This window comes from Podarcis pityusensis (genome assembly GCF_964106645.2).
Source record: "Podarcis pityusensis genome assembly, chromosome: 6".
Lineage (NCBI taxonomy): Eukaryota > Metazoa > Chordata > Lepidosauria > Squamata > Lacertidae > Podarcis > Podarcis pityusensis.
In genome coordinates, this window is record NC_138030.1 from 70,368,990 (window position 1) to 70,383,236 (window position 14,247).

At 40.1% G+C, this 14,247-nt stretch overlaps 1 protein-coding gene across 1 annotated transcript in view; it reads right to left on the reverse strand.

Annotated features, from left to right (window-relative positions):
* Positions 1-2,038: 2,038 nt before the first annotated feature.
* The window catches only part of COL24A1 (collagen type XXIV alpha 1 chain), a 331,774-nt gene continuing 319,565 nt past the window's right edge, over positions 2,039-14,247 (reverse strand). Inside the window, exons 55-61 of the mRNA XM_081008493.1 lie at positions 11,045-11,080; positions 10,925-10,951; positions 9,089-9,154; positions 7,706-7,874; positions 6,803-6,912; positions 5,231-5,446; positions 2,039-3,160 (exon numbers count right to left, since the gene is read on the reverse strand). Of these exons, the coding sequence (XP_080864619.1) occupies positions 3,014-3,160; positions 5,231-5,446; positions 6,803-6,912; positions 7,706-7,874; positions 9,089-9,154; positions 10,925-10,951; positions 11,045-11,080 (771 nt within the window). The 3' untranslated portion in view covers positions 2,039-3,013. The remainder of the gene's footprint in view (positions 3,161-5,230; positions 5,447-6,802; positions 6,913-7,705; positions 7,875-9,088; positions 9,155-10,924; positions 10,952-11,044; positions 11,081-14,247) is intronic.

Sequence of the window (14,247 nt, forward strand, 5' to 3'; positions counted from 1 at the left end):
CTTGTCTCGGATTAACCTAAATTATCACATCTGTGTAGCAGGGCAGAGCAATCCAGTGCTCCAGCTATTGCCAGCATAACATTATACAGTGGTACCTCGGTTACAAACTTAATCCATTTCGGGAGTCCATTATAAAACCAAAACCATTCTTAAACTGAGGCCTCCTGCCGCCGGTGCCCTTCCACTGTTTGGATTCTGTTCTTAGACCGAGGTAAAGTTCGCAAGTCAGGACACTATTTCTGGTTTTGCAGAGTTCGTAAACCAAATCGTTCGTAAACAGGGCTGTTCTTAAACCAAGGTACCACTGTACATATATAATGTAGTAGTAAATTTTCAGGATCTGTTGAAACACAGCACTAAGCACTTCAGTGGAAATCCTTAAACTCTTCAGCAGATAGAAATTACAATGCAGTATAAGCAAACTACATTTTCCAAGTCATTTTACGCTAGAATGATCCCTTTGATGAGACTCTCAAGTAACAGACTTGACCCTAGAGTTAGGGTTGTTTACAATGCAATCCTCTCTTTTTTTGGACAGCAACTGACAAATTTATGAGGCGTTGGTTTGGGTGGATCTGTGAAACAGTGACACTTTACTTGTTTGCTTCCTAACCCTGGTATATTTCCTAGCAGAAACATCTGCAATAATGATGTTACTAACCAATGGATGAAGCATTAAATCCAGGAAGGGTGTAGATTTCTTTAAACAAATGTAGTAGCTGTATTTTCAGATCCAGATGCATAAAAAAATATGAACCAAGTCCCAAACTCCATCTTTACCACGTAAATCACAACAAATAAGAATGATTTTAAACATCTGTGGGGTTTTTTTTTGCTTCTGAGCATTTAAGCCACAAAGCCCTATGTGTATGACTTTTTCTGTAGCCAAACCTTTACATCTCCTTTTATAGATGTAAGATCTTACAATTGAAGCTATGGGAGTAGGGCTACATTAATGAGTTGACAAGCTTACAGAACACCAAGCAAAGGCTTTCTGCTGCTGGTGGGCATACTCGTATATGCTTCGTAAGTTTTACCATTCTGATTCATGAAACTAGACATCAAATCTTATACTTCATAGGATCTAACAGTTGCAGGGCAGGACATCTTGTAATCTGGAAGAACTGCATAAATTGTTTAATGCCTGTCCAAAAAGCATCCATCAGGTTTTAATGGTCATGTTGAGATTTTTAAGAAGGTAATTGACAAATGTGTGCACCTAGTGGAGAAAAACCAGATGGTGAGTAGTCAATAAAGTAAGATCTATGAGGAATGGTTGAAAGAGAATGGTACATTTAAGCCTGGAGAAGGCTTGCATAAGCCTATTATGCAAAAGATGGCACAGACTTGTTCTCTTTGCTCCAGAGGGAAGGACTGGAACTGATAGACTGTTTAAAAACAACTACTTTCCCTGCCCAAATACAAGGAGGTGCAGATAATATTGGATTAAACCTTGTTGACAACAGAAAGGAACTTTTAAAGGGTAAGTTGCTAGACTGTTTCTGACAGTCTGATGGATAAAATATATTATGATTATGATTAGAATTTATATACCACCCTATACCCGGGGGTCTCAGGGTGGTTCACAGAATAAAATGAAGATATAAAACCACAAAATACCTAATAAATATAAAAACAACAACCCAACAGTCTCCCCCCCAAAAAAAATATATTTAAAAAAGGGCATAGGATGTAAATCAGATCACCCAAAGGCCTAGTTAAAAAGGAACATTTTTGCCTGGCGTGTAAAGGTGTATAATGAAGGCGCCTGGTGATCTTCTCTGGGGAGAGCATTCCCCAGACGGGGAGTCACTGCAGAGAAGGCCCATTCTCGTGTTGCCACCCTCTGGACCTCTCGAGGAGGCGGCACACGAAGGGGGGCCTCAGATGATGACCACAAAGTCTGGGTCGGTTCATATCGGAAGAGGTGGTCCTTGAGGTATTGCGGTCCTGAGCCGCAAAATATTTGGGCTGAAATAAATATATATGTGAAACAGTATAATATTACTGGGATAGAATGCCCCTGAGGCTGAAGTAATTAAGATTATTATAATTTAATAGCAGCCATTTAAATATATGCTGTATTAACATTTTCAACAAGTTACAAAATATTTACACAATACATCATTGTAGATGGCCTTTGATAGATAAAATCTTTAACTGCAGTCCAAAAACTTCTTAAAAGACTACTGTGTGTAGTCGTCCTACAACTACAAAATCCTGTTCTTATAAGCACCAGATACTGTTCTGCCTCATGTACCATTTCCATGTCTACAGACATTTTAAACATTTTAAACAAGGTTTTCACATAAATAATGTTTTCACTCATAATGAAGTATGTGACCAAATATTTTTTTAAAGACACAATTTTACAATGAATGCAACCAGCACATACAGTCTAAAAAAAAAGTAATAAAAAAATGATCCAAATAATCTTGACCAAGGCCACAAAGACTTTTGAGTTGTACAGAGAGCACCAGGCAACACAAACAGGAAACACATAAGAGGTAGTGTATCATCTGTTAAGATGTCTGTGTCCACAAAGGACTGTAATACAACTTAAGTGTTTAAGGGAACCATTTGTTTTACGGTGGCATAACTCATTGTCATACAATTATAATACAAGCTATTGCACATTTGGGAGCGTTAGCCAGAGTTGCTCCTAGCACTGCATGCCTCTATCTTTCCTTAAGGTGTCCCGGGACAATGCTGTTACGAAGGTTAAAAAACACTGGGTTTTCTGAAGAATTTCCAGATATATGTAGTGTTTTCAGTTCCAGCGAATAACATAAAAAGCACCAATGGAAAATTAAATACTTTATTAAGGTTGTCAAAGTCTCTCTCTTCTTCTTTATTTAAGAGCAATATCTCCTTCTTAGGAGGAAGTCTTTTTCTTCCTGAGATTCATTTAGAAAGCACCAACATTTTTCTTTATATTTCTTCTGCAGTTTTTTTTTTAAAAAACCACTACTTGCAGCAATTCCATGTGAGAAACTCCACTCCATTCAGAAGTCTAGAGAAAACACACCGGGCCACTTTCTATGTAACGCTGTTGTCCTTGTTTGAGATGAGGAAATTTCTGCACTTGAACAACTGGAAGCTGAGTGGTGTCTTGAGTGTGAAAAAGGAACTGGGTTTTATGCCAGCTGCCATCTTGAATCTGCAATGCATATAACAAGAGTGTTAATTAACACACATTAACAACCATCCCCTATGCTGTTTTTTTTATTTTAATATTTTCTAGGCCTTTGAGAGAAAAACAATAACAAAGGACAATTATTTATTCATTACACTTGATCTTGTATATTAATGTGTTCAGGATTTGGTACATTATTTTATGCCATGGGTAGGCAAACTAAGGCCCGGGGGGCCGGATCCGGCCCAATCACTTTCTAAATCCGGCCTGCGAATGGTTCGGGAATCAGAGTGTTTTTACATGAGTAGAATGTGTCCTTTTATTTTAAATGCATCTCTGGGTTATTTTGGGGGCCTGTCTGATGCTTTTACATGAGTTGAATGTGTGCTTTTATTTAAAATGCATCTCTGGGTTATTTGTGGGGCATACAAATTTGTTCATTTTTTTCTTCTTCAAAATATAGTCCACCCCCCCCCACAAGGTCTGAGGGACAGTGGACCGGCCCCCTGCTGAAAAAGTTTGCTGACCCCTGTTTTATGCTTTCTTAATGTGTGGAAAACAGCACCATGGAGAAAATCCAGGAAGGATTTGGAAAGTGAGCTTTTTGTGTAACATGCTCAGTTCTAAAAATGCTCTTTAAAAAAAAGGTTATGAATAAATTAAAAGCTACATCTTAGTACACACTTCAGGATTGATAACGTTTGAATCAAAACTTTGTGCAATCTATAAACATATCAAAACAACAACAACAGTGTCTTGGGTTGAAGAGGGCTTTGGAAGTTTGCAATTTTTCTTTTTGCCCCGTCACTCAAAGATGTGAGCCCAGTGGAAGCCATTGAAAAGTGAAGTCCCTGCAGACAGGCATCTGTGAGATTCTGTAGGAATCTCTTTTCTGCAGAAAGAGATAAAGATCTCAGAGAATCTCACAGAAAAACTGCACTTTTCAGTAACTTCACAGCACTACCTTTATCATATATTTCTAGCCTACATTCACCACAGTTTCATAAAGAGCCAGTGTGTTTTAGTGGATAGTTTAGGGAACTGCGGAAATCTGTTTTCAGATTCCTTTGTGCTTACTAAATTTATTGACACTGGACTAAGACATTATCATTCAATCCCACCTCACAGGACTATTATGAGAATAAAATGGGATGTCCTTGTGTAGACTAACCTGAGCTGTTTGGCGGAAGGGTAGGATATAAATATAGTACATAATATGTTTAATAGCTGTGAGTGGAAAGAGCTAGAAAACTAACCAAATGGAAAATGCAGATTTGATAGCATTTTAGCACCTACTTTGCACAGCTTCCAGTTCTTTAAGGGCCTGTCATGCTGACATTTATTCTGCTCTTTGAGGTCAGGGAGAGCAAATGATGACAAGACCAGATCATGTGTAAATGGATACTTCTTGGCTTTCTCAAATAAAAAAACATGAAGTATTTGGATTGCAACAGCTTGTTCATAAACCAGAGGCAATTCAATAGCGATTGGGAGGGGAAAGGAGCTCTTTCAAGTTTTCATCAAATAGTCCGAAACATTCTGACTTTTTGAGTTCTGTCATTCGTTTAGGACAGTTGTTTCCCAAACTTGAGTCTCCCAACTGTTTTTGGACTACAACTCCTATCATCCCTAGCGAACAGAACTAGTGGTCAAGGATGATGGGAACTGTAGTCCAAAAACAGCTGAAGACCCACGTTTGGAAAACTCTTGTTTAGGACATGGATGACCCATCTTTGGCATGGGTACCAGTAGTGCAGACAAAGGGATTTGTGGCACTTGTGCACTGTTGCAGAAGGGCTCACGGCGTCCACATCCCTCCTTATCATTCGATGAAGCACTATTGCTTTCTCCCAAGCAGGGGCCTCTAAATACAATTTGATAGAAATGTTGTAACCTGCCCAGTGAGTAATTAAGAACACCAAGGCTAGCAACTCTGTGTTAGTATCCTTAAAAAATAAGAATCACTGAAGTAAAATCTTAAATGTTAACAGTAGTGGGTAAAGTAAATGTCCAGAATTTCAACTCTCATCTCTATTAATTCAAACTAATCACTACTTTCACTGCAAATTTTAACAATGCAAGCAGATGGCTTACCATGCATTCATCTAGAAGCACTTTTGGTTCAAGCGGAGCATTTGCTTCAAACATTTGGCCATTCCATCCTTTGAAGCTGACGGAGGGCCTCTGAGCACGTAGGTCATTGGTTCCCCACACCGGGGTGTTTAGGCAGTGGACTGTGATGGTATGGATTGCTTCTGAACTCAGTAAATGAAGGAAGTTCATCTGCACTTTCCCAGTGCCAAACTCCAACTGTTTTAACAAAAACACACGTTAGTGCGGAAAGTCAGATTGCACTTTATAGCCACAAAAGCACAGTGATCCCATGCAATTTAGACATACCTTTACAAAGGCTTCATAAACATTTCTTTCCACTGGTATAACAAACTATTGACATTTAATCTGCTAATGTAAACTATTTAGACAAAACATGCATACCGCTCTCCACGGAAATATGTCCTCCTTACAGAAAACTTGCACTACATAAATATGAGTAGGAAGATGACAGTGTGCAGTTCATAATGTTAATGGGGGGAAAAGAAGACGACATTCTTTGAAGCAATGCCTGCTCTTCCATATGTCACTCCCGTATGACACTTTGCTAGTGTTTTCCAATGTTTCTTCAGCTGTGTACAACATGGTCTTTTACATTAGTCTATGTCCCAGGGTGTAACAGCATTTTAAGACACTCCTGTTCTTGTTTTTTTCAAATTTTCCATTAAATCCACCAAACGTTCTGGGAGCCAGGGTACAGTGCCACATCGAACAACAGAAATTACTGAGTGATAACTGTCATTTTATCAGTAAGTAAAGAGTTTTGTCTTCTGTGTAACTTGAGAACTCAAATTAACCACTTGCATTTCAATGTTACGACTGTTGGAGACGACAGTAAGTGGAGCTTACTATCATGCAGTCACTCAGAAATACCTATTTTTTTCTTTTATTTTTGGACATCCAGCCTAAGGAACAAGCCTGTAATTCATGACTGAACTAACATTTCACTGCAGCTACATATAACATTAGCCTAAGAGTTCACTGCTGACTGCAAAGGTTATGCCCCACCAGCTTCTCCCTCCTCCCTTTGCTAGGGTTCTGAACCTGATTTATCTTGCAAACATGAGCCTGCAACCCTGCATGGAGAAAAGCAGCTGATGGGGGAAGGTTAAGCACACATTTCTCCTGCCCCTTCTCAGCTGCAAAGCACCCTCTTTTGGGGACGGGCTGTAGCTCAGTGGTACAGCATCTGCCTTGAATGCAGAAGAGCCCAAGTTCAATTCCTAGCATCTCTCAATAGGGGTGAGGGAGACGTACTGCCTGAACCCCTGGAAAGCTGCCTGCCAGTCAGTGCAGACCATAATGATATTGAGCAAGCAGAACCAATGGTCTGACTCTGCACAGCAGCTTCCTATGTATATATTGCATATATTCATTGGCCCTAATGTGGAGTTGAAGTTTACTGATTTTCAGAAAGCTATCTAATCCAGTGCTAACAAAGACTATCAGGGTATTTTCCTGTTCTTAGGCGCATACGGTGAGGTTACATTAAAAAAAGGCATAAGTAGAATCCAGAAGACTGTAATGTGGGCCTTTCAGAAGAGAACAATATACCTTGGTTACAGAGACAGGTGATAAGCATGTCTGGCCACCAGCGCTGAAGTTGCAGAAAACCTCAATGGCATCAGAAGGACATCCAATATTCGGATCAATCCAGTATTTTCCTATCAATTGGGGAAGGCAGAAAAATTAGAAAAGAATTTTCCAGCCTTATGTTTCCAGTTTCCAAGATGGAGAAGGAGGGGGAAAAATAGGTGCGTGTTTAGGCTCAAATATGTTCAACGGAGAAATCCAGAAGTGGGTAAAGGTGTAACATAGTGTTTTACACTTTTTACTCCTTTTTAAAATTGGTTCCACAGTGACAATAGCCAAAGGGTTGTAGAATCATCTTGTGAGAGTAGCGAGAGTAACTTTTCTCTTGGTGATATGTTTATGCTAGCCGAATCCTACAGCAATGATAGGAGACTCAAGAGAACATTCAAGGAGTGTGAGAGCCATGCTGCAGAGCCAGTGAAGAAGAAGAAGAAGAAGAAGAAGAAGAAGAAGAAGAAGAAGGGGAGTTTGGATTTGATATCCAGCTTTATCACTACCCTAAGGAGTCTCAAAGTGGCTAACAATCTCCCCCCCCCCCCCCCGCAAACACTCTGTGAGGTGAGTGAGGCTGAGAGACTTCAGAGAAGTGTGACTAGCCCAAGGTCACCCAGCAGCTGCATGTGGAGGAGCGGGGAATCAAACCCAGTTCACCAGATTATGAGTCCACCGCTCTTAACCACTACACCACACTGGCTCTCCAACCATAGTCACCATCCAAACTAGAAACAGTACCTCAAACTGGCCAAAAATGCCCAGATAGCTGAATTAAACCCAAAACCAAATGCTCTGTAGATTGTGTACGGTCGCTACAGATATGATTAGGATTCATTTCAGAGCAATTAATAACAATGGGGGGTGACTTACCATCAGACACCTTACGTTCACAGTTAAGCAAATCCCTGCAGATACGTGCTGGGTTATCTCGAGTTCCCAGAGGGTTCTTAATACTGTGCAGTAAATTGCTAAGGTAATGTAATGTTTTGAATATCTCGGCACTGTGATCCAGTAATGTTACTTCAGTGTTTTGGTAGCTCTGCCAAGGAGAAAAAAACAAGAAAATTTGACATTTTATGGCATCACCAAAAAAATGCCTTAGTACGGAGACATGGCCAAATGGCAAACTGGATCATAAAGCTGGATTTTCAACTGAAAGGGCAACATATTCACGAGAGATACTGCAAGTTACACTGAGGTAAAAGATACGTAATAAAGAGGGAATTTAATTTTTTAAGTGAAAGCAATTCACATATGCAGAAAATCTACACATGCTAACCCCCCAAAATCCGAACAAGTATACCCCAATGACATTTTTGTCTTTGAAAGACAAAATAGCTAATCACTATTCTAAGGCAATAGCATGAGATCCTTCCCATACATAATGGCGCATGGAAGGAAACAAGAGACTGGATGCTGCTGCTGCTGAAGTAAATAGGAATACTGCTTTCCCTTTCAAGGAAAAGAATAATAACATTAATAATGCAGATTTGCATTCCTATCCTAGAGAGAGCAATAAGAATTGTGAAATGAAGAAAGGAAAGAAACCACCACTTCTTCAAAGGTTAGATGGGTGCTTTGTCCCTTAAAGTAGGTTGAATTAAAAAAAAACAACTTTTAAAAAAATCATCAAATGCCTCAGGAATGACATAGGCACAGGGGTTGAGATATTTATGTAACTATTTCACACAGCGATCATAATGGTGTGGGCCTGCTTGGAAAAACAGCGTTTCCCAGTAACCGAACCTTGTGGTCTGATTTCTGACAAATTGGGAACTCTCTGCAGAAGAACATCATTTCAGCCCCCTACAATGATGACTGACCCCCACAAGCACATTTATTACATGAACGGCAGCTACGAAAGAAGTTCTGATGGAGCGGTAAGGTCCGAAGGGAAGCCATCAGTACATTTTATAAATTACGCTTTGCGCTGTGTGCATATCTCAAGTTGCAGCCTCACAAAAAACACAATACTTTATTCATATAATGTGTTTCCAATTAAGCAGACCGCTATTGCCTAACGTTCTGAGCATTTTGGCCAGAGGTCTCAAAGACTCAGCTGCAAAAGTTATTCTCTATATCCTGCGGTGTTTATATGTACAGTTTCCCCCTCATTATTCCCGCCCCTGCCAAGTAGTATGATATTTGTAAATGTGTGGTGAATTAAATATTTGTGAAGACATACAGCTTATCAGTGAAGCGACTTTTATAACATGTATACATGTGAGAAGCTAAACATGCAAATATTTTTACCTCCATCTGTAATGCAGTATTGGAATCAATCAAGGCTTGAATAGCAACACTGATGTCAATCTGCTTCTGTATATAATCAAACATTTTAATATCAGCAGCATAACAAACAAACCACCAGAACATCAGAAATTAATTATGCACATTCTTTGGCTCCTGCTGCATAATTAAAATACTTATTGCCAAAGAGTATTAATATTGCTGTTGTTGTAAAAGGGATTATTATTATGACCGGAATGCAATTCAAATGAAAAAGATTTTGGAATGCAGGAATAAAGAAAATCATCAAACCAGCAAATCTAGCATGCCACTTCATCTAAATTATATAATTTGGTATTTGAACGATTGGTATTAATAATTGTATTAGAAATTGTTATAATGAGGCTATCAATTGACTGTAATTGAAAACTAATTTAAAAATATTATTAAAAAATAGATGGCTCTTTGGGGGAGGGAGTGCAGAGAGTGTGCTAATTTTACTATAATCTTCCAGGCTTGCTTGCAATTCCTACAATTGCCATTTCTATGCTTCAAGGTACTGGTTTGCGCTTTGCAATGCAGGGAACTGCCATAAATCACACGTTAAGGCTTGTGGTGAAGTTGTGACTGAGGACTGGTGGATACTGGTTAAAAAGAGCAAAACGTGGCAAAGAAGGTAGAAGGTTTTTTTTTAAAAGCATGAAATACTTTGGGTGGACACACTTCCACAATACTCGGAGTAGATGCAATGGACTTAAGTCAGCCATGATTCACTTAAATCCATTGGCTTCAATGGATCTATCTTTAGCATGGCTTAGTTAGATACCACCTTTTAGGAAGGATCCCTAGGAACAGCATGATGTGTAATATTTTAAAAAGACTCAATATATACCTTATACACAGAACATGAACCAAGTGAAAGGCAAAGCTTTCTAAGCCCTGACGCAGCTCGAGGCTGCAATCCTAAATGCAGCCCCATGAAAGTAAACATGCCTAGGAGGAGAAAGGTAAAAAAAAAGGTAAAGGACCCCTGGATGGTTAAGTCCAGTCAAAGGCGACTATGGGGTTGTGGCGTTCATTTCTGCTTTCAGGCCGAGGGAGCTGGCATTTGTCCACAGACAGCTTTCCGGGTCATGTGGCCAGCATGACTAAACCACTTCTGGCACAATGGAACACCGCGACGGAAACCAGAGCGCACAGAAACGCCGTTTACCTTCCTGCCGCAGCGGTACCTATTTATCTACTCACACTGGCGTGCTTTTGAACTGCTAGGTTGGCAGGAGCTGGGGCAGAGAAACAGGAGCTCACTTTGTTGTGGGGATTCAAACTGCCAGCTACACTGCATTGCCCCTGCTCAGTGGGCAGAGTCCTCCAGAATCTCCTCCTGGGCACGTTCCATTGAAAGGGATGGCGGCTGGGCATGGTTACTCTTGTCTACCTCCCATTCATTAAATTTGTATACAGCCCTTCATCCGAAGATCACAAGGCAGTTTGCAACATAAAAATACAAAAACGAGAACACGAAATACATCCCTCTCCCCAGGGAAAGTTTGTCTGGCATTTTCAGTACCAGGCCTTTGGGTGATTAATATTCTACAGCCTTTTAAATGTGTTTGTGGGAGGGGGGCTATTGTTGTTGTTTTTTAAAAAAAACTATTTATTTGTGTTTTATCTGTATTTTTATCTTGTCAACCACCCTGAGATCTTTTAATGAAGGACGGTATATAAATCTTACAACAACAACAACAAACTAATACCACCACCCCTTCTTAATAGTGACTACAAAAATTCTAGAGGATAGTGCCCCAACTCTTTTAGTATTCAATGCTGAAACCATCATAGAAAACATGGCCAACTTACTCTTGGACCAGGTGGCCCTGGTGGACCCTAAAAGGTAGGAGAGAGGGGAACACCATATAAGAGTGGGTCATACAATTATGCAGTTATGCAAACTTTAAAATAATGTATATATTCACTTACAGGTGGTCCTGGATGGCCTTGTGATCCTTGAGGTCCCTGAGTAAAAAGAGATGATAAAAATGCATGAAATACAGTTTTTCCTTTTTAAAAAAGTAACATAAATCTCTATATACCACCTTAGAATGAAATGCAGTTTACAAAGAAGACTGACATGTTTAATGCATATATTAAACTAGCTGTAAAATGGACCAGGACGACAAAGGCTATTCTCTACTAGCTATGACCTACACAAAGATTTCTTAGTGCACTGTAGACCATTTGCCTGAGTTGCTGTGTACTTTTTAAAGCGAGTCTGTGTACTTTTAAAAAACTGAGTAAGCTTTCTGTCAAAGGTGTCAGCCCAATACAACTCAGTTACTGAAGTTCTCTGTTTATCCAATCCTACCCCCTGTGAATACTGTGGGTGCATTTAGCATTTTAAAACGGTTTAATAAAGGATTTAAAGCATATCACGAGCAAGCAATTCTGTGTATTTTTCGACCAGCCAACCCGTCAGTCAAAAAATAAATAAAAATCATTTATTAAAATTTGTATTATTAATTTATTAGTCATGTATAATGGACACTGTGTGTGTTTTTAAGAAAATTAAATAAGCATGTCATATAGAGAAGTAACACCTCCCCATATAATGTCTACATGCTCTGCCATAGGATGGGTTGAATCCATTGGTTTGGGTCCTAGCCTCCAGTGCAGGAGAAAACCAGCTTGCTCCATCTTCATGGAGACAGATATTGGAAAATGGCTGTCATATCCCATCTCACTCTCCTGTTTTCCAGGCCGTTGTTGTTTAGTCGTGTCCGACTCTTCGTGACCCCATGGACCAGAGCACGCCAGGCACTCCTGTCTTCCACTGCCTCCCGCAGTTTGGTCAAACTCATGTTGGTAGCTTCGAGAACACTGTCCAACCAGTTTTCCATGCTAAACATACCCAATTCCTTCAACCGTTCCTCATAAGGCTTGGTTTCCAGACCCTTTATCATCTTGGTTGCCCTTCTCTGCACACGTTCCAGCTTGTCAATATCCTTCTTAGACTGTGGTGCCCAGAATTGGACACAGTATTCCAAGTGTGGTCAGACCAACTCAGAATTGAGCAGGACTATGACTTCCCTTGTTTGGGACACTATATGTCTGTTGATGGAGCCTGGAATAGCGTTAGTTGTTTTGTTTTGTTTTTGCTGCTGTATCACACTGTTGGCTCATAAAACCATAGAATTGTAGAGTTGGAAGGGACCCTGAGAATCATCTAATTCAATCTTCTGCAATACAGAAATATGCAGCTGTTCCATACCTGTCCCAAACCTGCAACCTTGGCATCATCAGCACCACACTTTAATGTTAAACTTGTGGTCCATACTAAGACCCCTAGATACTTTAGCTGAAATTCTTGCATAGCAGGGGGTTAAAATAGATGACTCTTGGGGTCCTTTCCAATTCTACAATTCTTTGATCCTTCCCCTCAAGTCTTCCCCTTTTCTCCTCCTCTTCCTCAGTCAGTCCTATTTCCTCTGTTTATCGATCGCCTTCTCTGCTACACCAGTTTCCCTTATCTGCTCTGCCTCCCTGTTTATGTCGCAGAAACCCAAAAATGATTGTCTGTACAAGCATCGCAAGGCTTCAGAAGCCTCAGTGTCACTCTGCGGTCTCATTTCTGGTCTGTCCAACCCTATTATGGGGTAGGACCACCCAGGATGCAGCATGACAGTTGGTTGCAGTCTCTGTGCTCTCCAGACATAGATACAAACCATAAAACAAAAACCACAGAGAATATTTAATAAAATTAAAACAATAAAACCACAACACTACAGGTCAGTAGGTGGCAGCAATAGGGCGTTTCCTCTGGCCTTGCAATGCCACTGAACTCAAGAGAAGAATAACTTTGCCATAGCTTTGCTTTGCAGGCTCTTCCACAGGTACAGAACAGATAGGCATGTGACGCTGAGTATGTGCCATAAATTTAAAGAACATGGCTTTCCCCTAAAGAATCATGGGAATTGTAGCTCGTTAGGGGTGCTGGGAACTATAGCTCTGCAAGGGGTTAACTATAGTTCCCAAGATTCTTTGGAGGAAGTCAAATGTATGTGTTAAATGTATATTGTGTATGCAGCCTTACTTTCTAAGAAGAGAGGTAGGTTTGAGATATATTATACCTCTTACAGAACTCTTGGGACCTCCATTATAGTTTGTTCCCCTCGTCCTTGTATCCAGCCTTTTCAGAATCAGTTACCATTTTCTGACTATTGATGTACTTGGTTTCCCCCCAATGTGAGCAGAAGACTATAATCCTGAAACTCAGAGAAGCATGATCTTGCTGTTTCTGCACTGCATATTTTTTGCTGTACACTCTCCTCGTCAGTACTGAACTGGCAAAAAATATTGTTTCCAGGAAACACAGTATACTTTTGACTTCTTGTTTATTCATAGAAAAAGAAGGCTACCCCTTTCTTATTTATTGTTTTTAATTGCTCTGCTCAGAAATCCTAATACCATTCCATGTTAAAAGTAATCGGACATCTAGGAAGGGTGCCAACGGTTTTCTTTGCTTCAAAGGAATGTGTTCAGACTCAGTACAGAGCTGAATGAAAATTATTTGATGTCTGTGAAAATACATGGAAATAGAACTTTCACCCTGGCTGTAAAGGCAAAGCTAATTGCTTTGTGCTGCCAACAGTCGCATTCCCCTTTTCTGACAAGTGGCTCACGCAATGAATTCGTGATGGAAGGAAATTGCTAATTGCCAGCGGTACACAATTTCAAAGGCAAAAAGAGTACTTAAATGACACAGAGACGCCTATTTTCCACTGAAACGCCCTGGAAAGATCCATTAACAGGAAGACGTGTTTATGTGACAGCAAAGTAGACTATCAGGCAAAAAACAAGAGGAGGAGGAGGAGGAGGAGCATCTTCGGACACTGAACATCCATAAAAATATCAAGAACACAGAAGAATTTACTTCTGGTAACCATGCATGGAACATGTCTGCTGCCGAAAACGCAAACAATAATGATCACAGAAACCAATGATTGTTTTGAAGGTTAGCCATGAACTTGAAAGTTATTAGGACCAGACTACTGCGGGTTCTTATATGGGAAAGACATTGGGATGTACCACGGTTCCAAAAGGTCTCTGATAATTGCTTTGCTCTCAAGTAAGATTGAGCTGCAAGGATTTGGAGTTGAAGATGACATTTCTGAGAAAGGAAAAAG